At 37.6% G+C, this 27,997-nt stretch overlaps 2 protein-coding genes across 2 annotated transcripts; both read left to right on the forward strand.

Annotated features, from left to right (window-relative positions):
• The first annotated feature begins 9,051 nt into the window (after positions 1-9,051).
• Positions 9,052-10,575, forward strand: LOC144439172 (beta-1,4 N-acetylgalactosaminyltransferase 2-like). Its single transcript, XM_078128443.1, has one exon. The coding sequence runs from the start codon at positions 9,052-9,054 to the stop codon at positions 10,573-10,575; it is 1,524 nt and encodes a 507-aa protein (XP_077984569.1).
• Positions 10,576-14,843: 4,268 nt separating this feature from the next.
• Positions 14,844-16,796, forward strand: LOC144439173 (beta-1,4 N-acetylgalactosaminyltransferase 2-like). The gene has a single exon (XM_078128445.1). It carries the CDS (start codon positions 14,844-14,846, stop codon positions 16,794-16,796), a length of 1,953 nt encoding a protein of 650 aa, XP_077984571.1.
• Positions 16,797-27,997: the final 11,201 nt, after the last annotated feature.

Consider the following 27,997-nt stretch of genomic DNA (forward strand, 5'->3'; position numbering starts at 1 on the left):
TAAACACAACTAGGCTAAGCTTGAGCCCCAGTGGGGGCGTCCAAACGGTGGCCTCAAGTCGTGCACTGTGCCGAGGCACTGTGTGGATTTTGGGCTCTCGGGTCTCGCCTTCCCAGGTCAAATTATATTCAAGGATGTGACATGGTCATTATACAAAATAATGACGCAATAATAGTAATAATAATAATAATAATAATAATAAACTTAAGAGCACCATAAGTCCAGACAGAGTCTGCTCAGAGGCGCTTTACAACAATACAACAAGTGTAATAAAAGCGTAGCAAACACAAAAAGTTCAAAATCATGTCATCTTCAACCCCCCAAAAAAGATAAAACCACGGGAAAAAACTGAAATTGTGGAACTACAACACTGAAAAACTAAGATTATTCATGAAAGTTAAAAATCAAAAGTGTTCATGAGTAAAGAAAACCCACATAAGAGTTGAAAAAAGGTGGTTAAAATGCAAAACCAGAAGTTCAAATGTTCGAACAGATTCAAAAGTTTGCTGTGAATAAAAAAAAAAATAATTAAACTATAGGGCATAGACCTTCATAAAGAGATGGGTTGCTTAAAAGTGTCAATGGAGTTGAATTGTTAAAGCTATTTTGCAACAAATACCCACACGTTGATCAATATATCAAGGGGGAACCCCTCCTGTACCTACCCTCACACTGTTCCCTTTCATTTTGATTAAAATGTTATGTAGTATTATTACTACATTGACATGTTAAAATAGCACCAGAAAGCATTCTTTTAGTCCTTGCATTTCAAAAATCTCCAGTTCCCCTCCCGTACCCACGCCCACTTGCTTCCCATAAACTTTTATTCAACTTACAGGTAAAACATCGAGGGATCGCCGAACGACTGTGCCTATCATACACATTTTATGTTCCCGAAGAACAATTTATTTAGATAGATAAGAAACAGGCCTCCCACAGACCACTCAATACAAATATAAACATCATCCAACCCCTACTGATACACAGACACAGACAGACAGACAGACAGACAGACAGACAGACAGACAGACAGACAGACAGACAGACAGACAGGCAGGCAGACACACACACACACACACACACACACACACACATACACACACACATCGTCCTTGGAACAAACAAGCTATTGAAAGTCATCACATTGCAGGCTTAGATTTTGACACATACAAGTGTATTGATTCAAAGTTACAAGTGACCCCCATGCTTACAACACACAAAAGAATGTTGTCGTTTCTAGTTAGGAAACATTGCCTAAGTGGTGTGACAACGCGAATTGATTAGTTCTGTAGTTGTCTTCCCTGTAGTAACAATTATGTCGGGAGAATTATTTTTGTTTTCCCTTGGATCTGCAGTCTGCATTGGCTGGACAAACACGAGAAAAAAGAAGATCGAGGCGGGGTATTTAAGTGATCAGTGCAAACTCATCAGAAAACAATTCTTTTTTTTTCTTGGCCTTAAATTATAAAAACCCCTACCATGAGATATATGCTACAACTTTCTATAAAAACTTTCCATTATTACATGTGTGGTTGGCCGTAAGATCGCATCTGCAGGCAATTATGCTGGAGATTTCGCGTACGTAACTTCATACCATCTCTTCACTATTTCACCAGATTTAAACTGAATGCCTCCCGTAAGGGAATCACTAATTATGCAAATAACTCATTAAACTAAAAAAAACTATGGTAACAGGCTTTGTTTTTTGGACAAGCGTGCTTTCGTAAGAGTGTATGATACTGCTTAATTACTGAATATCGTTCATTATTCAAAATATTCATTAAAGGAAAAAGTTGTAGCAACAAACTTCATAGGACAGGTGCGTATTATTATGGTTGATGTATGTATCTATCATATTATACAAAATTTGAAGTTTGCATTTTCAAGATACAACCTAGTTACCTAAAATCATTAATTATGCAAATTTTTCATTCAAACTAAGCTATATAAAAGATTTTACAGGACATATCCGCTTTGTTATGGTTAACGTATGTACTAAATTATATTGAAATTGAAGTATGCAGTCTTAAGATATTGCATAATTAGTTGATTTCATTAATATGCAAATTTCTCAGACAGACAGACAGACAGACAGACACACACACACACACACACACACACACACACACACACACACACACACATTCCCCTTTTAATACCTCCCGTACCCTTACGAGAGGTAAAAATTGAAAATCTTGTTTTTACTTTTTTCGATACTCGCGCATATTTCTGAAAGCATTCATGAGGAGATCGTCGGTCAAACCAGATCAGCTTCAACTTCCAGGTGAAATCACCAGCTTTCTACCAAAAATTCTTGCTGGAGAATTCGCCAAAATAAATCCGTACGATCTCTTCTTTGACCAAAATTGAAAATCTTTTCTCTTTTTTTAAATATAAATCTTTCGATTCCGGCTTTCGATAGTAAGGGCGAGTTTGCTGCCAGACTAAATAACTTGATGACGGCTCCCTTATCAATTGCAAATCTTTTATTTTTCATTTTGTTTGACAACATTTGTACCATACCACACTCTCTGGCAGTGTCTGTAATGTAATAAAAGATTGAATTGAATACAATTGTAATATAGGTATTTTGCGGCTATTCAAAACAATACGGCCATCGGAAACGACACTGCACAACATGTGCTCATACATCAATGTATATCACATCAAAGCAGCTACACATGAGGTTTTTTAATAAAGTGTTGATATCATATGTGGTATCAACTCTGTTGATCTTACTATTAATGTTTGTACAAAAAATACCGTCACCTATGTTTGCATCGAATGTATCGATATAATTTTTCGTTGCAAACACCGGTGACTGTGTTTTAAATATTCGTAAATACCTCATAACGCCATTCATTATTTTGCATTATGGCCATCTTTGAATAGAATATTAGCTCACAAGTGGAAGGTGCTTTTAAAACTATGTGATACCAATATTCATTTCATAACTAGATATAAATTACGCATTCATTTTCCCTGAAACTTGAGAAGTAGTTATATCAAAGATATAGATGAACACCCTGTTGTGTGACTATAAATGCCAGCAATGTTTTGAAGATCGTTCAGTAACTTGACAGTTCATACAATCTTGCAGTTACCTTACATGTAAGCCATGTTGCACCATCCCATAAACCTATTACCAAAAATATTTTTTACCACCCATGTGATGCAAACATTTTGATTTGAACAATTTTCTACCAAGACACCTAAAGTAACATCCCAACAAAGTTTCACTGAAATTAGCCCAGTGGATTTTGGCTTACAGGTCCTTTACACACACACACATTCATTCATACATACAGAGAGAGAGAGAGAGAGAGAGAGAGAGAGAGAGAGAGAGAGAGAGAGAGAGAGAGAGAGAGAGAGAGAGAGAGAGAGAGAGAGAGAGAGAGAGAGAGAGAGAGAGAGAGAGAGAGAGAGAGAGAGAGAGAGGCAGGCAGGCAGGCAGGCAGGCAGGCAGACAGACAGACAGACAGACAGACAGACAGACAGACAGACAGACAGACAGACAGACAGACAGACAGACATAGGGAGAGAGGCAGAGAGCGACAAACACACACACGTACAGACACAGACAGACAGACAGACAGACAGACAGACAGATAGATAGATAGATACTTACAATACCCATAGCACAACTGAATAACAGGTAACTCAAAACTTAGGTCCGTACGCGTGTAAGTTAGGTGTAATTAAATTTCTCCTGCGAGGCAAGGGGTGACTCAATTTAATTTATTTTTGTTTTTTCCGAACCCCCTCCCCCACTCTGCAAATAACGACGGCTCTCTACAACCAAAATAATCATACGCAAATAATCAAAGTATGTGTTAGTAAATAAAATAGCTATCTATAGCTTCAATACCAGCTATAGATATATGCAGGGCCTACATACACCTACTCACTTTTTAGAGGGTTATGTTTCTATAAACACGGCCATACAAATCCAACTTAACTGCGGGGATCAGACTTCAACCGAAGACAGCGAATAGAAGAGCCTTAATCTTTTGCATAACACTGTGTTTGTCTTTGCTCTTTGTAATATATCATATCAAATGTTATTTTTGGTAATAGGGATGGTGCAACATGGCCTGCATCTAATGTAATGGCAACTCTCTATGCCCAATGTGGAAAATCAGTGTGTGTGTGTGTGTGTGTGTGTGTGTGTGTGTGTGTGTCGTTCTCCAAAAATTTGGAAGATTCTCGTCCTTGCAGGATGAATTCTAAAAGTCATATGCCTAGCCTTAGTAATACACAACCGTTCAAACACAACAACTTGACGAATTTGGATCCAATGAAGTGATGTTTTCCAACGAATGATTCAACCTCTAGGTCTGGGAAACTTTTTATCACAAGAATTCCTACCATAACCATTAGTTTCTCAGAGTCTCATAATCAATTTAAATACCATTTTGTTTTTAAAATTTTCACTTTCTAGTTGTAATCATTGTTTCAAATTATAATGTCTAGTTGTTATAATTTCAGATTCACTGTGGTTCTCACATACCAGATAATAAAAACTTCCACCAGAGTTGTTATGATTTGCAATTTGCATTGATATTCAGTGCAGGTGTTTTACTCTCTAGACTAGGGACGTGGCTGTTTAACTCGACATATTGGCTCATGTTTTGGTGACAGGCACTGTCAAGCCAGTCAGCCAAGTCCCTCTGGGCAATACTGGTGTATAGATTTAAAAATATAATTGAAATAGAGTTAAGAATACTTTTAGTTTTAGTGGAGTAATTCCGAAACAAGAGAACAATATTTGCCGTCACGTGCACTTTTTTGGGCAAGAAATACAATGTAAAAACTGAATACTTATTGACGGCGAACCGAGCTATTTTACGGAATTCACTTGCATTTTTCTTTATATGAGAAATTGCGTATGTTGTCTGAATCAGGAAAACATATCATTTTTTTTCTGAATAAAATTCTTGGATCATTGAGTTATCAAATTTCACTGTATGTACAGAAATGAGCGAGTTGTGCATGAACAAAGTCACAAAGTAAAACCATCATCACGTAGTGTTTTATACATGTGGATTTACAACGCCATTACATAAGTGACCACGCGATGAGTGTGTTTTAACTGTGATAAGAATGAAGAAAGACTGGGCATCAGTTTTCCGAAGTTTTGGATTTATAACTGAGATTTAGATCCATGGTTCAACCGACTACTGCTATTCACATAAAATCTTTTATGGTTGAACTTTGGATGGAATTTGAAACCGGACATGTGACAGGACATCATCGTGGTGCCCATATGCAAGCATATCTCACAACACTACACACACACTCGTAGTACACTAGGAAGAAATCCCAGTCCATCTGCACCCACACCCAACAGTAATGAAAACATGGGGAGAATACTGCAGTCACCTCAAACTATCACAGAGAAAATAAACAAGGTGCATGCACGACAAACAGACATATAATTACCAGACTAACAAAAATTGAAAGAACAATGAAAAGGGACAATGTCAGTAAGTTATACATTGAAGAAAGGACAGCCTGAATACATAGGTATTGGTGTGTTGGTTATATGTATAAAATGTTAACAACGGGAACAAATGGCTATCTTAAAAAAATTATGTGGTTTTGATTACCTATCGATTATCTGTTGACCTCATACTTTTTATGGTAAAAGTGTTTCCAAATACATGTATTCTGTGAGAAATAGACAGGTGATAGATATGTATTATAATAAATTTGTAACAGTTAAATAATAATAATAGTATGATTAAATAATATAATATAATAATAATAATAATAGTTTTAATAATAGAAAAATTCTACGCCATATTTTGAAATATGCAGTTATTGAACAACACCATTTTTTTCTTGGCTAACATGGAAACAGGTGGTCTCATGATAAATATAGAGATATGGATTGGTGATATTCAAATAACTGCCTATTTCAATACATGGCGTAGAATTTATATATATATATATATATATATATATATATATATATATATATATATATATATATATATATATATATATATATATATATATATATATATCATTTGGGAGACTTTTATTTTGTTCTCGGATAATTTATTAAAGGATATTATAAAGGGTACCATTCCTGTCTGTGCAAGTGAATAGGCAATCCAATTGAATATGAAATTTGGTAAGAAGCCATACAAGGCTGCAAGTCATTATAAGAGAGGCCCTGCAACTCTTCAACAATTGGCGATAGGAAGAGATAAGGAAGGTACAGGCTTTCTTTTCACTTTGGCTTTGACCTTCAGGGTCAGTTATCAAAATCAAGCCAATTCTTGCCTACAATGAAGAAATTTTCTTTTGAAGCCGTAAACTAATTATTATAGGATATCGGCCATAGCACAATCAAGCCTACAAAATAAGGGGCCATATGTCAGAACACACACTCGGCCAACAACATTTAATGGCTTTATAAAAGGCGAAAATCTGAGACAAAATAAAGATAACCAACTTAAGAGGTTCTGGTATTTGTAGTAGGAGTGTTAACATATCATACGGCAGAAGTGTAAAAGGCAACATTGAAATGAGAGAGAGAGAGAGAGAGAGAGAGAGAGAGAGAGAGAGAGAGAGAGAGAGAGAGAGAGAGAGAGAGAGAGAGTGAGTGAGAGAGAGAGAGAGCAACTTGAGAGTTCGTACAATTGTACCGTTACCTTTATGCCATGTTGCACCATCTCATAAACCTATATTACCAAAAATAACCAAATTACACCCCTGTGATGCCAACTTGATTTGCACAATTTCCCAGCTAGACACCTAAAGTAACATCCCCACTAAGTTTCACTCCAATCGGCCCAGTAGGTTTTGGCTTATACGTCATTTACACACATCCATACACAGAGACAGACAGACAGACAGACAGACAGACAGACAGACAGACAGACAGACAGACAGACAGACAGACAGACAGACTTTACAATAACCCATTGCACAACTGAATAACAGGTCACTCAAAACTTAGTTCCGTACGAGTGCAAGGGAGGTGTACTCAAATTTTTCAGGCGATTCAAGGGGTTACTCAATTTAATTTATTTTTGGTGTTTCTTTTTGTTACACTATTTCATCTATCCTTACTGCCATTTTTGCAAGACAGAGATTGTTCTGGAATCTCAGTTCACCGACATGTCATGCACTGTGGTTGTATCAAATATTAACAAATGCTATTCTATAATACACAGCAAGCATGTGATCATATGATATATATATATATATATATATATATATATATATATATATATATATATATATATATATATATATATATATACATATATATATATATATATATATATATATATATATATATATATATATATATTATATTTATATTTATATATATATATATATATATATATATATATATATATATATTGACAACAACGCACGTATTACAAAGATCACATCGACGTGGCGATCTGAAAGTGGAAGTAAACAACTTTTCTGTCTGCACAAACAAAGAAATCACACTTGACAAGGTGGTTACTGTTGATTGTAGCTGGTTTCTATCTATCAGGTGTAATTTGAGCCATAAAACAGTCAACACTCAGTTTGAATTTATTATTTAGGGTTAGCACTTTGCATGTAACCATTCCTCCACCTTCATTGATCAGGTCTTTACTATGTTTACACATGAAAGGTCAGCAATATGTGTCTAATAAAGCATTGAATATTGGCTTCAGGAATACCATTGTTGATTAATTTTATTGAGACTGTAGGCAACATTGTGACATGCTCTACTCTCACATCATGTGTTTCTGCTGCACTAGTGTTAATTGAAAGTCCCATATTACTAAGTAACCATCCATGAAACCATCACCCACCCCCCCCCCCTAAACCTACCAGCTTTAAAACACTATGTTTTATTTGTATATCAAAAACTGTTTTTACTTTTTACATTGCGTTTTCAGTTGTAGTCTGGAAGCACATTCTCTAAAAGTTCTTAAAAGAGTTTGCTTGTTTCAGTGTTCAATTTTCTTTTCTTTTCTATTGTCTCCTGTTTTCAGTGTTCACGTTCAACATTTAACTATGACAGTGTAACCGACAGCTACAATAGATGGCTTCAAATTACGAATTGAAGAGTGAAAGTTGTTATTCAAAGTGTAATGTTTCATGGTGTTTGTGTATAGGTAAATGACTTTGTGTTGAAGTGTTGTTGCCTTTATTGAACTATCTTGAGGTGTTTCTTCTTAATCATAGTACAAGGATATGGCAGATGCAATGCTAAAAAAGAGACAGTGTGGATGCCCCCCCCCCTTCACATCACTCAGACACATGCTGTAACTCTGTGCTGTTCTTTGCTCTTAGTAATATCATACCATTTCAATGTAGCCGTGCCGTATGGTATGAAATATATGTTAAAACCCTACTAGAAATACCAAACCCCCTAAGTTAGTTATATATTGTCAACTACAGACATGCTCTCACCTGAGCTGACACAGTCTCACCTTAACATAATCGATCTATTATGGATTTCTGAAGGTAGACATGTAGTGATAAGAGGTCTTGAATTTGTTACTTGTTGTACTTTTCACAAGCAATGGGTAATGTTTATTTGTCGATGATCAGTTTGGGAGTACATGCATGAATTTTATTTCAACTTTTCTTAAAAAATCAATGTTATATATTTTCAATTGTAGTGTATTTGAGGTCATTGGTTACTACCATTCCAGGTTTCACAAAGCTAGAGGGTTCACAAGAGACATAGTGACAGTGGTTGGAAACTTGTCGAAGCTGTAACTACACAGCAACGTATGTATAAAACGTCTTTCTTACCACATTTCTCTTCTAGTGATTGTAGAATAGCAGATTATCTGGTAGTGCATGTGAATATATAGTCTAGCCATGATATTTTAAGTCATATACATATTCCAACGGAAAATCACCACTAATCATTTTCTATCGACGATTTCCTTTTTTGAATACAGTATAACTCGTACAGTTACCATGAGGAGAAGCCGTCTATATATTGCCTTTCCACTTCTTTTCTTGTTGATGAGCATTCTGTATTTCATACCACCATGGTCTTTTATCGTATCAGAGGCGATGAAAAATCAATATGGATTTACCGTCCAACAACGAACCGATGGAGAAATGAAAAGTGGTGGGTTTGATCACTTTTGTCGCCGTCTATGGAAGAAAACCACAGCGCCTACCATGTTGGAATACGAAGGGGACACTCTCACGAAAACATGTTCTTGCCAAAAGGGTCCGCAAACGTTCGGGGAATACGAAAATTCCTCTTTGCAGAGAAGACATAAAGAGTTCATAGATTGGGAAAGACAACAGGACATGAAAAGGGAACCCTTGATTTACACTCCTGCGATGTCCCCGTTCGGTTATCTTGCCGGCGGATTGACCGTCCAACCTGGAAAATCAGTTCCCATCAAATCGTTATACATCGATCCTATGGCCGTGGAATGTCTAACAATTATCGATGGATTTAGTTTCCAAGACAAAAAAACAGTGTTCAACTTTAGATGCGGTGACGGGAAAGCGGTCATGTTCATCTCGCCAACGTCGTCTATTTTATCAAGGCTCAGAATTGATGGCAACCATACCAGTGATTTAAGGATATCTATGGCATTCAATGTCAGTACTCTAAAATCATCGATGAACCGATCGCGATCTGATATCGTCACTCAAGCTATCAACAAAGTATTACACAATATCCATTACCGCAATATCTACTATGACGTATTCAATCGTGACGTCATCAACGTTACTTTTCTGAATCTCACTTTTCAAATAAACGTTCTCATCAAAGAAAACGCTTTACCTCGTCTGTATAACACCGGTTCTGGTGACGATATCGCCAATAAGGTAACTATAGTAACTAAAACGTTCGAACGCCCAGATTCGGTGCTTAACCTCATCAAAAGCATCAGAAAGTACTATCCGAGTGTAACCATAGTGATAGCTGATGATTCAGAGCAACCAGTTGCTATCCATGGTGACAACATCAAGCACTACACCATGCCTTTTGCAGAGGGGTGGTTTGCTGGACGGAACTTGGCAGTAAGCCAAGTGCGAACCAAATATTTTTTGTGGGTAGATGATGATTTCGAATTCACAGCCTTAACTAATCTTAGTAAGTGTCTCGAAAAATTGGAAAACAATGAAGAAAATATCGATATTGTAGGTGGCGTCCTTTCCAGTGGCGAAGAAAGAGATGTTGAAATGAGTACATTCGACAAAACACTGAAAATCGAGGGTGGTGATATGGGGTTTTGCGTATACAGAAAATCTGGTGTGCACAGAAAACTACGGAATTATCCCCAGTGTCACGTAACAAACATTGTGCTTAATTTCTTCATGGCCAAAACGTTGTCTGTCAGAAATATAGGATTTGATCCACACTTCGAACGAGTTGGACACTCGGAATTTTTCTTCGATGGTTTCGGGTATCTTCGGGTCGCCACATGTTCGGATTTCATCGCAAATCATCGCCCCTCCAGGCCTAAGAAATACATGAAATACAGGAATAGACAGGAGGATCCCACTGACAAACACAGGAATGTACAATATATCCTTTACAAAAATTATTTACAATGTTTTGAACTCCATTAAGTTGACGGCAGCGTAAATCATCGGTGTAGTCCACCTGTAGACGGGGGAGTATATTCTTGACGCGTGATCTACGTGAATCGTTAATATTTTCACGCGTGAACGGTGAACCCATCTTTTTTTAAATGTGTGAATGGTGAATTGGTGAATATTGCGTTATTGGTGAATGGTTGTTATTTTCGAACATGAATGGTGAATGCTTATAAATTAATCGTGAATGACATAATTTTGTGTGAATGCAAATTGTGAATTTAACCTCGACTTTAAATCATGCTATTGATTGATGGGTTCCGCGGGGCACTCACCGGTACAGTAGTACGCTCCAGGTCGGAAAATTTAAATCTATTCTGTTCCCTAAACTTTGCAAAATTGTATAAGCAGTAACTATTGCTGACTAAAGATGTTAAAAATCAATAATATTATATTCTTTTTATGGGTTTTCTTGCATGTCCCAGACTTCAGCATTTTATAAAGCCATTAAATATTGTTAGTTGAGTGTGTGTTCTGATATCTGATCCAGACAATGACAGAAGTGTGTCAATCTAATCATTGGGAGTTGAATTGTGGCCTTCAGCTCAGCCAATGAGATCCAACCACAGGTATTTATTAATGCAGTGCCTTCACACACATCCACATGACGGTACTCGTGGGAAATTATCCAATGCCTTTCAAACTTTCAACGTTGGTGGCAGCAGTGGAATGAACAATGAAGTCCTTACCATTGATTCTGGGACTCATGTCCTTTTACAGATCTTATAGCATTAATAACTCATGTTTTGAATAGGGGATGGTCACTCATATGTTAGAGAAAAGAAAATCGAGGGAAGGTCACTTAGTAGGACGACGGAGTCGGGGAGGGTCACATTTTACACAACAGTCCGAGCCTAATTTTTCCCCATCCCGGCCTAACCCCCCTCCCCCCTGTAATTACTGAGGGCTCACTAAGGCTAGTCAAACTATGACAAAATTGTATGTTTGATATTGGTGAATTTACACAAGATTTACTGGTGAATGGTATATTACAATAATATTTGGTGAACGTTAATTGATATCTAGAGATACTGGTTTAGACCTTTTCTTCGTGGTGAGGCACGAACACTCATGATTCAAGATGTGCTCAGTGTGAATCAATACACGCTCACTTATGAATAAAGTCTTTAAAAAAACTTTATTACAGCCTCATCACAGTGTATCAGCATACATATTTCAAATATACTTCATTGTGTGCACTAAAACTCCGCGCAAGTAACACAAACTGTAATAAATCCTAGCCTAGCTTACATTAATATTTGTTTTTAGAGACATTTTGTCTATACATGTGTACCACTGTGCATATCACAATGAAAGTATTGAAACCAGAATAAAAATGTTTTATGTTGAAATCACATCAATCCAACGATTTAGGCTTTGTTTTTGTTGTGCACCATGTCCCAACACTCCATACACTTGGCAACTTACATACCCTGTAGTGTCAGTGCTTCAATCATATCAGACGCCAACCTTCCCAAGACCATGACGTGACAATCATACTGGGAGCGGACACACTCGCCCTGAATTAAAGGAGAGATGTATTTGACGTTGCAAATTGTATTTATGAACCCATTTATTGCAATGGGTGTCTGCTAATAACTCGGGAAAACTAGACTATACGAGTCTCAGTTACCCAGATTCCATTGCGGGCTTCCCTACTTCCGCAATGGGGTGTGGATAACCATAGAAGTCAACTGATTGGACACAGCGTTCAACTGATACATTCACAATTTCAACTGATATGACGTCATCCATATAGACACCCCTAGTCTAGTTCCTATACAGTATCGTTGCGATTTATACCTTCACTCACAGTCTAGTCAAAGTCGTGACTCGAAGTCCTGAGATGCATGAGATGTAATTTAAAATTCATCCACAGCCACCCACACATGTACAGTCATCATCGTGTCTTTATTAATCAATCACACACTTCTAACCAATAACACAGTCCCCCCTAATGTTAGTGTTTATTGGAGCAGGTAAGTAATGTCCAAATATGGTATATTAGTCAGCTGAGGATGCTACTTATACACTATAGGAGCTGGGGTTCACTGATTGGATGAACAACTTTTTGTGCTGATTGAGGGACTTTGACCATACTGTAGTTAAAAACCACAGTTGGCGTCCAGACTGTGGACACCACGACGACGTCCTGTCACTTTTCTGTGTCAAATTCCCTCTAATGTTCATAAAATGCTTTATGTAATTAACAGTAGTCGGTTGAACCATGGATCTAAATCTCAGTTATAAATCCAAAACTTCGGAAAGCTGATGTTCAGTCTTTCTTCATTCTTATCACAGTTAAAACACACTCATCGCATGGTCACTTATGTAATGGCGTTGTAAATCCACATGTATGAAACACTACGTGATGATGGTACTGTCTGTTTTACTTTGTGACTTTGTTGCGCAACTCGCTCATTTTGTACATTCAGTGAAATTTGATAACCAAGAACTTTATTTTCAGAAAAAAAGATGTTATGTTTTCCTGATTCAGACAACATACGCCAGTTCTCATACAAAGAAGAGTGCAAGTAAATTCTGTGGAATACCTCGGTTCGATCGCCGTCAATAATTATTCAGTTTTTATATTCAATTTAGTAGCAAGACCCTCACATAATACTTGCCCAAAACAGTGCACGTGATGGCAAATATTGTTCGCTTGTTTCGGAATTACTCCGCTAAAACTAAAAGTATCCTTAACTCTATTTCAATTATAATTCTAAATCTATACACCTGTATTACCCAGAGACTTGGCTGACTGGCTTGACAGTGTCGGTCACCAAAAGAAAACAGCTGTACCATATGAATATTTAATGAGCGATGACAACTGCCCTTTATTACTAGTGACATGCTCTGTTCGAGCTTTGCTTGCCATGGGGATGAACCATAATTAACACCTTTCAGCAGGGTCTTGACTATACTGTGAGTGAAGGTATAAATTGTAACGATACTGTATAGGAACTAGACTAGGTCTTCCATTATTACGTGATCAAAGTAGCGATAATTTAAAATGAAAAAGTAAGACAATGCAATGCAAAAAAATGGTGTGGATACCCCTTCCCCTCCCCTCCACATCACTCAGACACATGCTGTAACTCTGTGCTGGTCTTTGCTCTTAGTAATATCATACCATTTCAATGTAGCCGTGCCGTATGGTATGAAATATATGTTAAAACCCTACTAGAAATACCAAAACCCCCTAAGTTAGTTATATATTGTCAACTACAGACATGCTCTCACCTGAGCTGACACAGTCTCACCTTAACATAATCGATCTATTATGGATTTCTGAAGGTAGACATGTAGTGATAAGAGGTCTTGAATTTGTTACTTGTTGTACTTTTCACAAGCAATGTTTAATGTTTATTTGTCAATGATCAGTTTGGGAGTACATGCATGAATTTTATTTCAACTGTAGTGTATTGAGGTGAAACCATTGATAACTACCATAACTGCGGGTTTTTAGAGAGTTAGAGGGTTCACAAGCGAGACATAGTGACAGTGGTTGGAAACTTGTCGAAGCTGTAACTACACAGTCACGTATGTATCCGATATTTCTCTTCTAGTGATTGTATATGTTAGCAAATTATCTGGTAAAGCATGTAAATATCGGGTGTGTAACGGGTATATATGTACCGTGGTGGACAAACATTAGAACAACAAACGCTACAAAAAATTCAAAAACTAGGGGTCTAAAGTCTACATTTTAGCAAGAAACAGGGATCAAATGTCATGAGTTTTGAACACTTTTCATACCCTTTCACGTGTCACCTGCATGCTTCAGTCATCGCTAGTTCATTGGCTGCCTGGGGGCCGGGGGAGGGGGGCCTACATCCGATAAAGATGACTGAAAACAACCTTGTTCAAAATATGGGGTCAAAAGTCGCACGTGCATTCAAAGAGATGGGTCAAACCTCTACATAATGCTTTAAAAAATTTACTTTTATTATTATACATTTTTTCATTTGTGAGTTTTGTTTTCCAAATGGTGTCTATGGTGTTTACTTCATCCTATCAGATGTAAAGCCATTACTAGAAGAACAATTTTAGAGTGTCTTTTTGAGTTGATGACAGTTTTTGCATACACTATTTCTTGTGAGACTTCAAAAAAAGTTTAGGGTCGGCAGTGAAAAGCTAGGTGGGGTCGGGTAACTGGAACCAAACAATTATTTTTTTAGGCCTAATCATTTTCTGTCGATGGTTTCTTTTTTGAATACAGTATAACTCCCACAATCACCATGAGGGGAATTCGTCTATATGTTGCCTTTCTACTTCTTTTCTTGTTGATGGCCATTCTGTATTTCATATCACCATGGTCTTTTATCGTATCAGAGGTGATGAAAAATCACGATGGATTTACCGTCCCGCCAAGAACCGATGGAGAGAGGAAAAGTGGTGGTTTTGATAACGAATCAGAGGTGATGAAAACTCACCATGGATTTACCGTCCCGCTCAGAACCGGTGGAGAGAGGAAAAGTGGTGGTTTTGATAACGTATCAGAGGTGATGAAAACTCACCATGGATTTACCGTCCCGCTCAGAACCGATGGAGAGAGGAAAAGTGGTGGTTTTGATAACGTATCAGAGGTGATGAAAAATCACGATGGATTTACCGTCCCGCTCAGAACCGGTGGGGAAAGGAAAAGTGGTGCTTTTGATAACGAATCAGAGGTTATGAAAAACCACGATGGATTTACAGTCCCGCCCGGTGGAGAAATGAAAAGTGGTGGGTTTGATCACTTTTGTCGCCGTCTGTGGAAGAAAACCACAGCGCCTACCATGTTGGAATACGAAGGGGACACTCTCACGAAAACATGTTCTTGCCAAAAGGGTCCGCAAACGTTTGGGCCATTCGAAAATTCATCTATGCAGAGAAGACATAAAGAGTTCATAGAATGGGAAAGACAACAGGACATCAAAAGGGAACCCTTGATTTACACTCCTACGATGTCCCCGTTCGGTTATCTTGCCGGCGGATTCACCCTCCAACCTGGAAAATCAGTTCCTCTCAAATCGTTATACATTGATCCTATGGCCGTGGAATGTCTAACAGTTATCCATGGATTTAGTTTCCAAGACAAAAAATCAGTGTTCAACTTCAGATGCGGTGACGGGAAAGCAGTCATGTTCATCTCGCCAACGTCATCTAGTTTGACACAGCTCAGAATTGATGGCAACCATACCAGTGATTTAAGGATATCAATGGCATTCAATGTCGGTACGCTAAAATCATCGCTGGACCGATCGCGAGTTGATATCCTCACTCAAGCTATCAACGAAGTATTACACAATATCCATTACCGCAATATCTACTATGACGTATTCAATCGTGACGTCATCAACGTCACTTTTCTGAATCTCACTTTTCAAATAAACGTTCTCATCAAAGAAAACGCTTTACCTCGTCTGTATGACACCGGTTCTGGTGACGATATCGCCAATAAGGTAACTATAGTAACTAAAACGTTCGAACGCCCAGATTCGGTGCTTAACCTCATCAAAAGCATCAGAAAGTACTATCCGAGTGTAACCATAGTGATAGCTGATGATTCAGAGCAACCAGTTGCTATCCATGGTGACAACATCAAGCATTACACCATGCCTTTTGCAGAGGGGTGGTTCGCTGGACGGAACTTGGCAGTAAGCCAAGTACGAACCAAATATTTTTTGTGGGTAGATGATGATTTCGAATTCACAGCCTTAACTAATCTTAGTAAGTGTCTCGAAAAATTGGAAAACAATGAAGAAAATATCGATATTGTAGGTGGCGTCCTTTCCAGCGGCAAAGAAAGAGATGTTGAAATGAGTACATTCGACAAAACACTGAAAATCGAGGATGGTGATATGGGGTTTTGCGTATACAGAAAATCTGGTGTGCACAGAAAGCTACGGAATTATCCCCAGTGTCACGTAACAAACATTGTGCTTAATTTCTTCATGGCCAAAACGTTGTCTGTCAGAAATATAGGATTTGATCCACACTTCGAACGAGTTGGACACTCGGAATTTTTCTTCGATGGTTTCGGGTATCTTCGGGTCGCCACATGTTCGGATTTCATCGCAAATCATCGCCCCTCCAGGCCTAAAAAATACATGAGATACAGGAACAGACAGGTGGATCCCACTGACGAACACAGGAATGTACAATATATCCTTTACAAAAATTATTTACAATGTTTTGAACTCAATTAAGTTGACGGCAGCGTAAATCATCGGTGTAGTCTACCTGTAGACGGGGGAGTATATTCTTGACACGTGATCTACGTGAATCGTTAATATTTTCACGCGTGAACGGTGAACCCATCTTTTTTTAAATGTGTGAATGGTGAATTGGTGAATATTGCGTTATTGGTGAATGGTTGTTATTTTCGAACATGGATGGTGAATGCTTATAAATTAATCGTGAATGACATAATTTTGTGTGAATGCAAATTGTTAATTTAACCTCGACTTTAAATCATGCTATTGATTGATGGGTTCCGCGGGCCACTCACCGGTACAGTAGTACGCTCCAGGTCTGAAAATTGAATTATATTCTGTTCACTAAACTTTGCAAAATTGTATAAGCAGTAACTATTGCTGACTAAAAGATGTTAAAAATCAATAATATCATATTCTTTTATGGGTTTTCTGGCATTTCCCAGACTTCAGCATTTTATAAAGCCATTAAATATTGTTAGTTGAGTGTGTGTTCTGATATCTGATCCAGACAATGTCAGGAGTGTGTCAATCTAATCATTGGGAGTTGAATTGTGGCCTTCAGCTCAGCCAATGAGATTCAACCACGGGTATTTATTAATGCAGTGTGCCTTCACACACGTCCACATGACGGGAGTAGTGGCAAATTATCCAATGCCTTTCAAACTTTCAACGTTGGTGGCAGCAGTGGAATGAACAATGAAGTCCTTACCATTGATTCTGGGACTCATGTCCTTTTACAGATCTTATAGCATTAATAACTCATGTTTTGAATAGGGGATGGTCACTCATATGTTAGAGAAAAGAAAATCGAGGGAAGGTCACTTAGTAGGACGACGGAGTCGGGGAGGGTCACATTTTACACAACAGTCCGAGCCTAATTTTTCCCCGTCCCTAACCCCCCTCCCCCCTGTAATTACTGAGGGCTCACTAAGGCTAGTCAAACTATGACAAAATTGTATGTTTGATATTGGTGAATTTACACAAGATTTACTGGTGAATGGTATATTACAATAATATTTGGTGAACGTTAATTGATATCTAGAGATACTGGTTTAGACCTTTTTCTTCGTGGTGAGGCACTAATTATTCAAGATGTGCTCAGTGTGAATCAATACACGCTCACTTATGAATAAAGTCTTTAAAAATCCTTTATTACAGCCTCATCACAGTGTATCAGCATACATATTTCAAATATACTTCTTTGTGCGCACTAAAACTCCACGCAAGTAACACAAACTGTAATAAATCCTAGCCTAGCTTACATTAATATTTGTTTTATAGACATTTTGTCTATACATGTGTACCACTGTGTATATCACAATGAAAGTATTGAAACCAGAATAAAAATGTTTTATGTTGAAATCACATCAATCCATCGATTTAGGCTTTTGTTGTGCATGGCATGGTGTCCCAACACTCCATATACCCTGTAGTGTCAGTGCTTCGATCATATCAGACGCCAACGTTAACCTAAGCTTACCAAGACCATGACGTGACAATCATACTGGGAGCGGACACACTCGCCCTGAATTAAAGGAGGGATCTATTTGACATTGTAAATTGTATTTATGAACCTATTTTTATCATTATTGCAATGGGTGTATGCTAATAACTCCGGAAAACTATCAGTTAACTAGTCTCGGTTACCCAGATTCCATTGCGGGCTTGCCTACTTGCGCAATGGGGTGTGGGTGACCATATATTGAAGTCAACTGATTGGACACAGCATTCAACTGATATGACGTCATCCATTGGCACTACCACAACGTCCTGTCATTTTTCTGGTTTCAAATTCCCTCCAATGTTCATAAAATCTTTTATGTGAATAGCAAACGGTTGAACCATGGATCTAAATCTCAGTTATAAATCCATGGTTGAACCTAAAAACATCGGAAAACTGATGCCCAGTCTTTCTTCATTCTTATCACAGTTAAAACACAATCATCGCATGGTCACTTATGTAATGGCGTTGTAAATCCACATGTATAAAACACTACGTGATGATGGTTTTACTTTGTGACTTTGTTCATGCACAACTCGCTCATTTCTGTACATACAGTGAAACTTGATAACTACGTGATCCAAGAATTTTATTCAGAAAAAAAAATGTTTCGTTTTCTTGATTCAGGAAACATACGCCAGTTCTCGTACAAAGAAGAGTACAAATAAATTCCGTAAAATAACTCGGTTCGCCGTCAATAATTATTCAGTTTTTTACATTGTATTTTAGTAGCAGGACCCTCACATAATACTTGCTCAAAAAAGTGCACGTGGTGGCAAATATTGTTCTCTTATTTCGGAATTACTCCGCTAAAACTAAAAGTATCCTTCGATTATATTTCTAAATCTATACACCAGTATTACCCAGAGACTTGGCTGACTGGCTTGACAGTGCCTGTCACCAAAACATGAGCCAATGTGTCGAGTTAAACAGCCACGTCCCTAGTCTAAAGAGTAAAACACCAGCTCTGAATATCAATGCAAATTGCAAATCATAACTCTGGTGGAAGTTTTTATTATCTGGTATGTGAGAACCACAATGAATCTGAAATTATAACAACTAGACATTATAATTTGAAACAATGATTATAACTTGAAAGTGTAAACTTTAAAAACAAAATGGTATTTAAATTGATTATGTGACTCTGAGAAACCAACGGTTATGGTAGGAATTCTTGTGATAAAAAGTTCATCGAACCTAGAGGTCGAATCATTCGTTGGAAAACATCGCTTTATTGGATTCGTCGAGTTGTTGTGTTTTAACGGTTGTGTATTGCTAAGACTTGACTTGTGACTTTTAGAATTCATCATGCAAGGACGAAAATCTTCCATTTTTTTGGAGAACGATATCTGAGACGTTCCCTTAACATTTTATCTTTGCATTTTTAATGATATTGGCAGGGTCAATCAATGCGTAACTCCTCAATATATGTCAAACAAATTAAGTTTTTTGTCACGTGGTTTGTGGTACTCGACATCAAGTTTTAACAGGGACGCGGGATGCCTAATGTCACAGAAGTCATCGAATTTATTTGATTCCCGTGACTTTTAATTTTGAAAGATCGAAGAAATGACAAACAGGCACAAAACTAAAGCAATTACACCGTTTGTTTTGAGTGCTGACGAATCGTCGGAGACCGGTGTTGTGTCGTCATCTACGGGTGGCTCTGTTGGGGCTTCCACAATGTTCGGCTCCATTCTGAAGACAACAGCGAATGGGCTTTCAGGTGGATCGTTGAGAGGACAGTTGAACAATTCTTCACTAAATCGCAGAGCGAAATCGTCCACACCAATCGTTGTCAAGGCGATATGCATAGTAAGATTGCTGTAGATATCAACTTTGAAAGTGTCCATTGCATATTTGTTTAACGCAAATGGACTGTTGTAAAACCGGACGGCTGATGCTATGATCTTCTCACCTAATAACATACAACAAACATCAGAATATTGATTTTAGATAAGGGTGATTGATATTTGGAATGTATGATGCAAAGGGTGGTGTTTGCTTTTCCATACATTTGGTGAACTGCCAAAATTACACAGTTAAACTACTGTATATCCAAAGGCAAGTGACCTTCAATTTTACATGTAATACATCTCGCTATGATCTGAGTATTACATTGTCATGGAACGGATAATCGTTTTCTTAATTATGCTGGGTCTGATTGTGGAAACTCTTCCCTTCGCTGTATCCCAACCCATCTATATGTACTCTAAACGCCTACATGTTGTGAAGACATAGAGTCGAAATCAACCAGCGAAGGTCGGATCCTACTAAAGCTACGCACAAAGTGAAAGCCAAGTCTAACATCGTTGACATGTTTTAAACAAATTAGATTAGATACAGCAAGTATAAGAACAACTGCATATATATATATATATATATATATATATATATATATATATATATATATATATATATATATATATATATATATATATATATATATATATAAGCAATGTAATATATATATAAGCAATATATATATATATAAGCAATGTAATGCGAACATTAAGAGTTAAACTATCTGAAGCTGTTCTATAACCCTTTCGTGATATGATCGATTGACTAACACTTGACATACAAAACTGAGTAAACGCATACTACTAGTGTGCATGTATACGCACAGAGGGTGCATTTCTCACCCTCAAAATGTATTCATTACCATGGAAACACAGAATAAACTGACCTCTTTTAAAGTAGTAAAGTGGCATTAGACCTCCACCAAGTGCGTCTGTTCCCGTGTTGAATTCCCCACATCGGGAAAACACTGCTTGGTAGCGGATAGCATAGCCAGCCATAAACGACGCCTCCATATCAGCATATGTTGTTATAGGAACTGGTGTGAACATGGTATTTTTGTAAAAGAAGACGCCTTCATCGTTTGACCCATCATTCAGCTTACAGTCATTGATGGAATTGCCCAATTCAGTCACATTCGCTCGTTGTATGTAATGGGCGATGACGTTAACTGTGCCGTCAGGAAGAGCTTCTATGCTGGTGTGTACAATAATATGCTCTGAGGAGAAAGTAAAATATGTCTACTTGTGAAAAATATAGTTGTAATAAATTAATCACTTGCATGAAAGCCTTACAGTACCATGACTTGACGCAATGTACATGATTTATTTTGAAATTGATGTACCTGGTGTCATTTCGAATGCAAACTTTGCCAAGAGATATAGCATATGTTACTTCACAGCATTGTCATGTATAGTTGAAAAAAACCAAAGTGCCTCGTAACTCACGTCACAGTAAATATAAGTTACCAGTGAAACCCAATGATATTTCCATCAACTTATACATATCTGGTTGTTCATAGTCAAAGAAATGTACTTGAAATAAAATCAAGTGAAGGAGTGTTATGGTAACTTTGATATAGTCCTCAAATTTACCGTCACGGTATCACTAGCTTGGAGCTCGGTGGCCGACCTCTCATGTACGAAGAAGTTTCTCGCTTGAACTGAATTTGGTCGGAGGCGATGAGACAACTAATTTATATAGTGGTCTGAAAAGTGGTTGATGCTTAGTACTATTGTTAAAGGGGCGGGATAAATTGTGACTGTACCTCTTAACCTATTAGACTACTCTTCGTAGTGGAAATTATTTGAACCGAGAAACTAGGGAAAAAAAGTTACAGGGAAAGTTATTCGGTGATGGAAATTGACATTTGGTGCTGTTACATGTAACTTTCAATAATACCGTATCAATGCCTGAAAGCCACCTAGATTTGACAAGTACGAGTGAGACGTATTAGAATTTGGTGAGTCACGCCCTCTAGGCAAAACTGCAATGGGTTTCAGGAGATCTAGAATTAAAAGTGGTTTGATGCAAAGAGTGTATTTCTCTGGTAGGATGGAATGATGTTTCGTACCTGGTATTCCTGGAAAGAGAATAACTTCGGTTGCCGTAAATGTTAGTTGTATGGGAATTCCAGTTATGTCTCGGAGTCCACGAAACGCGTCGATAACTGTACCAAAGTCTGACGGTTCCTGTACATATAACGAAAGAGAATAAAGTCACAAGAAAATCAAACTTGTTGATATCGAGTTTTGGTTTTCCTTTACCCACCACTCTACAAAGTTATCCTTTTCCGGTATAGGATGGCTTCAGCCATCAATGGAAAATCAATTTTCTAGCATACTTTAAGTTTATAACTTTGGACATGGATTAGGAAAATAAACCTTGTTTGTACTAAGACACTACACATGGATATATATGTTATAACGTTGCAAAAAGACTCAGTACTTGTCAAGATCAAGATATAAGAACGAAAGTACATAATTATCAACAAGCGTTAAGCGGCACACAAATTTTCCCATGAAGGCATGGGTTGCCATGCGACAATGGGGTTATGTATACAAATATAACCATATATAGGGACTAAATGATTGCAATAGTTTACCTCAATATCAACACCTGGAATTGATACCAATGGCGTCCTATCACATTTTGAGAAATCAACGAAGAATCGGAGTGGATAGCCCTCGAGCAAAGCATCTTTCACAGCAACCATGTCAGTTAGCTGCTCTTGGTAGGCATCTATAGTGATAATTAGAACCAGTTGCAATTGATTAATAGCAGAACATTACCAGTGCGGTGGACATAATTGTGTAGCGATATAGCCCAGAGATGTTTCGGTAACTCCGATACAAAGATGTGTCAGAATTCCCCGGAGAGCATATTTCCCAGAGCTATGGTTAACGACGAATATCTATAGCTCTGGAAATATGCGCTCCATTCACTCCCATTTCCAGAGTTACTAAATACCTAGACTTTATATAAACTATTATATTTTCGGGTGCTAACACCACGACAGTACATTGAGTATTCAAGTGTAGGAGAACATGTTATGGCAAGGAATTTAGTAAAAATAATTAACAAATAAAAGTGTTTTAGACATTTGTCTCTAGACAGAAAATATGTTCTAAGCGTGATGAAAACATGAATTATGCACACAGTCACTTGTGAACTAATATTCCATTCCAGGATGGTGATATTCTAGTCTAGGATGATCATAATACAAAATAATGACGTTATAATACGATATTCAAAAGAAAACACCGTTATGGGTCACTGTTTCTCTCTTATCCGAAAGTCTTTGGGCTAGTAAAACATATTATATATGTATATATATATATATATATATATATATATATATATATATATATATATATATATATATATATATATATATATATATATATATATATCGCACGGTTTTAAGATCTCAAGCTCTGAAGTAGAATGCAATGCGCTATTGAGGGCATATTCTCGTGGTATTCTTCACCGAATCTTTCAAATCTCTCTTCCAGATCCCCTTTTCTTGCTTAGAGACCAAGTTGACATCCAGATTATTGAGGGCACAAAATAATGCAAAATTATATTGAAAGTAATTTTATAAACCACAACTACAGGAATGTATGTGTAAAGTCTCTCACCTTGTGCTCGTGTTGTCAAAGTAACACATACAAGAACAAAAGAAATGGTGAACGTGTAGAAGCCCGACATGATATGGTCCGTGCTGTTCCGTCTCTTACAAACACTGAGATGATGGTGAAAAGTTAGCTTTTCTTTTAACGATGTAAAGTAGCATACCAGCACTGGGTGTTACCCCCCAAAAAGTATATTTGTCTTAGATTCTGTTTCATTTTTTTATTGTGCATGTGTTACGTAAAGCAACTTAGTCAATATCGTAAAAATTCTAGCTGTCAAAAGTCATGAAAACCGTGTCACTTCGAAATCAAGGCAACATCGCTATATCTAAATATATCTTCGTTCACATCTGTCTACACATTGTCATAAGTATCTTCGTACTATCTAAAATATATTTGCACACGTTATGATAATGTTTGTCACTCATCGTCATTCTGTTTTTACAGAAATTCGTTCAATCCCCAGGGTTGGACCTAGATTTGTAAATCCCCAGGGTTCGATTTTTAACAGTGACGAGAATGAAAACTTTATGGGTTTGTAGTTTCCATAGCAACACAACAACAACAACAGCTATAGCAATCCGAGGTGAATGTAAATAGGTTGTTCTCAATAGAGATAATTCGAAGTTAACGGAGTTTTACATGAATCTTGTGATTCGGAAGTTGAAAAACCTTTCACCGCGCTGGACAATGTTTATCGAGACCATAGTCGTTGCATATACGTTGGTGGGGGGGTCTATGTCGAGACTCAGAGATTCGTCCTAAGCTTCAGAATTCGAAGTCTCTCAGCTTAGTTTACCATAAACAAGGAGTGTTTTACTGGATGCCAACGTGGTCTCTAAGTAGAGATGTTAATCGTAACGATGTCAGTATAGGGACTAGACTAGGGTTGCTTTTATAGCAGCAATAATTATTTGTATTGGGGAATAGGATTTTCTTGGGTGTCAATATAAATTCTCCGAGAATCTTGGAAGTGAAATGTTTCAGGTGTAGACAGCCTTGTACCCCCATTAGAGTCACCAGGGGAATGTGGCAGCAGTTATTAAATATAATATTAGATATAGTATATTGTTTTGATGAAAATGTCCATCTCGGTATCGTCATATCTATTTTAATGTCGCGTGAGTTAGGGGCGTAGAATAGATTGAATCGGTCCCGTCCTGTCACCTGGCTGTATCGCCGGACATTAAGTTTGGCGTAATATGGGCTCAAGGCCGGGTGAAAACGATTATCACCCGATCATGCATATTTGCAGAATCGTTAAAATTGCTTTGCAGCGCTTTGTGTGAGACAACAAAATCATTTCACATATTTTCTGTGTGACAAATTGGCGTCGTTCCAATCAGAGTTTCCAATTGTACCGTAGTAAGACTATGTCAGTATTACCTTTGTACATGGACTGCATGCATGCATATAGCAAATATGCCAAAATGTATTTCACGACTACGTGGGAGAATAGAACTAGCATGTGATATTCATTGTAAATAGAAATAAGGGGCAATGAATGAGTTTGCAAACTTGACCTAATTCTTTTTCTCCTCCCATCGCTTCATCCTTCTCGCCCTTGCAAGTTTTCATGCTATTACCACATACTGTTCAGAGATAACCTCCGGTCTGTTTGCATGTCTTTAATATCGGCCAGTATGTCCAGATAGCCAAGCCGCTGGGCTTTCTCTGATTGTCTCCCTGTCTCATTCCCTCTATCCCTCCCTGACTAGCCTAGTCTGGTTTGACTATATCGTTCGAACCATGTAATAGTATGTCCATACAGATAGCCAAGTCCCTGGGCCTTCTATAGGGCCCCAGGCTTAATTAGTTATGTTTACGAAAAAACACACCAAATAAACAAACAAACAAGAACAACAAAAAACATATAAACACCGACAAACATGAAAGACAGCGTAATTTACTAATTACATATCATTATCAACAATGTTTCTAAGCAACAATACGTTTTCTATACCATGTGAATGGTTACTGTGGAGATACTCCTTATAGGGACGAGACTTGCGGCGGGTGATCCTATAAATGAGAAAATTTCATATTACACAGGGTGACCTTATTGCAGTTCTCGTAATTAATCTGCCGTACATGTCTGTCATTTTCGTCGGTGTTGATATGTTTGTTTGTTTGTTTGTTTGTTTGCCTGCTTGCTTTTGTTTGTTTGTTTGTTTGTTTGTCAAATATAACTAGCTCAGTTGTCTCCCTGTGTGCTTTCTCTGATTGCCTCCCTGTCTTTTGTCAGTCTGTCTGTCACCCCCTCCCCATCTCGATCTTTGACTCACCTCCGGAGATTTGAGTACATAAGCCATAAATTCTTGAAATTATTTGTATTGTGGAGTGTGACTAGTCGTTGCCCTTTGTGTGTGCAATGGGAGTGCAACACACAATTCATAGCCGTTGATGGCGCTTTTGTAGACAAAGTTCTTTGATTTATTTAGAAGAAGAAACTATCAGTATTTTTGCAACAATTTCATTTACATGCAACAGTGCAGGACAAATGTTAATCACGTGATCCGGTGAAATATCAAATACACTATGACATACATTCATCTCCTTGTGATAAGTGGTACTATAATAAAACGTTGTAGTATTGGGACCTTTCACCTTATTAAGTCTCCGAGAAAAGTCTATATACAGGCAGTTACACATTTTCCCCAAGCTTCATCGACAGTTTCGAACAGTGCAATGTATCGAGATTTATTTTATAAAACATTGCTGCGGAAATAGTTTCTAGTACATATATTACAATACACACCTGACCATAGACCGTAAGATACGTCATGTCGATGTGTGAGGGCGCCCCGTCATGGCGTACATTACAGACTAACCTGACCAAAGCATAGTGCACCGCCATGCTTATTATCTCATGTCACACCTCTAGTCCTTTGCCTACATTTCGTATTTGTCAAAAATCATATCAGTGTCAAAAGATCTAAATCTCGAATGTCCATTATTATACCCCATATTTTCATTTCTTGTCGTAAAATCTTATTCAATAGAGTGTCAATCAACTTGGGGCGGGGGGGGGGGGTCTTGGAATGCTAAGTAGTTAAAATTTCGATATCGTATACTGAAGAATAATTACAACATATAACACTGTCTGGCAAACGTTTTCCATTCCGAAATGTTCTCGGTGTCTGTAACAAACCCGGAATCACGTAGAAATATTAGAAATGGTTGGAGTAAAGATTTGATGCTTTTAGTGTGAATTTTGAACTACCTGTACTGTAGGTAGATAATAATCCTGAGTCATGCTGAGACTCTGTACATTAACTTAACAGACGATCAATACCAATCAATTATCCAGGCTCCAGTACAACATGTGAGGTGCTGTATGCAACTAGCTACATGTGGGGCAAGTACTCAACTAGTTACCAGAATATATAAATTACCAACGTCACAATGTCGGCCAATGATTTTTCTATTGATACACTATTTGACACCTTTGTGATGTAGAGTGGAAGGTTCCACTATTATGAAGTGGAATAATGGAACTCCAGCACAGTAAATCTTATGTCACTGCAGATATAAAACAATGCACGTCATACTGTTATATTGTTTTGTACTGAATGAACCTTGAGGACCAATTTGTTAAGTCATTCGAATATCAAAGTTCAAATTGCCCAAAACATTACCATATACTTGTTCCTTGCCATTTAGAAAAAAAAAATTAATCGTTCAACATCTTGTTTTTAATGGCATCGATTTATCATTTCTGAGTGCTTGACTTGCCAAGGCACGGCAATATTGAAGTATGCGATGGTCATATTTTTATACAATTTTCTTCTACATTTTCAATGATTGGAGTTTCACTCAAAGCAAAGCAAGTTGTGAGGCAAAGAATACAAAAATACCGAAGTACTGATTGGTTGAAATGAGCAGACTACATGCCCAGTTTTCGTGCAAGCAAATACTAACACTACAGTTCTCAATGAGATTTTGAATACCAATTGAGTCTAACACCCCTTAAAGCTACCAGACTATGTAAACAGCTTAGGACTATAAATCCTTCACTTTAGATGCACGGTCACGTAGTAATTCGATTGCAATGGTACCACTCCAGACAGCCGGACCAAACGTACAGTGCAACAAGTCAGAACAAGCATAACATCAATACTCTGTCTGCCCTTACATAACAAACACACACCCATTCCAATATTAATACTGGTAGATTTATATTGATCATCTGTCGGCAAACTTGACAATCTGACACCAACTAGGCAATGTATTACATACATATAAATTGATTTTAT

The sequence above is a fragment of the Glandiceps talaboti genome, chromosome 8 (genome assembly GCF_964340395.1).
Source record: "Glandiceps talaboti chromosome 8, keGlaTala1.1, whole genome shotgun sequence".
In the NCBI taxonomy this organism is placed as follows: Eukaryota; Metazoa; Hemichordata; class Enteropneusta; family Spengelidae; genus Glandiceps; species Glandiceps talaboti.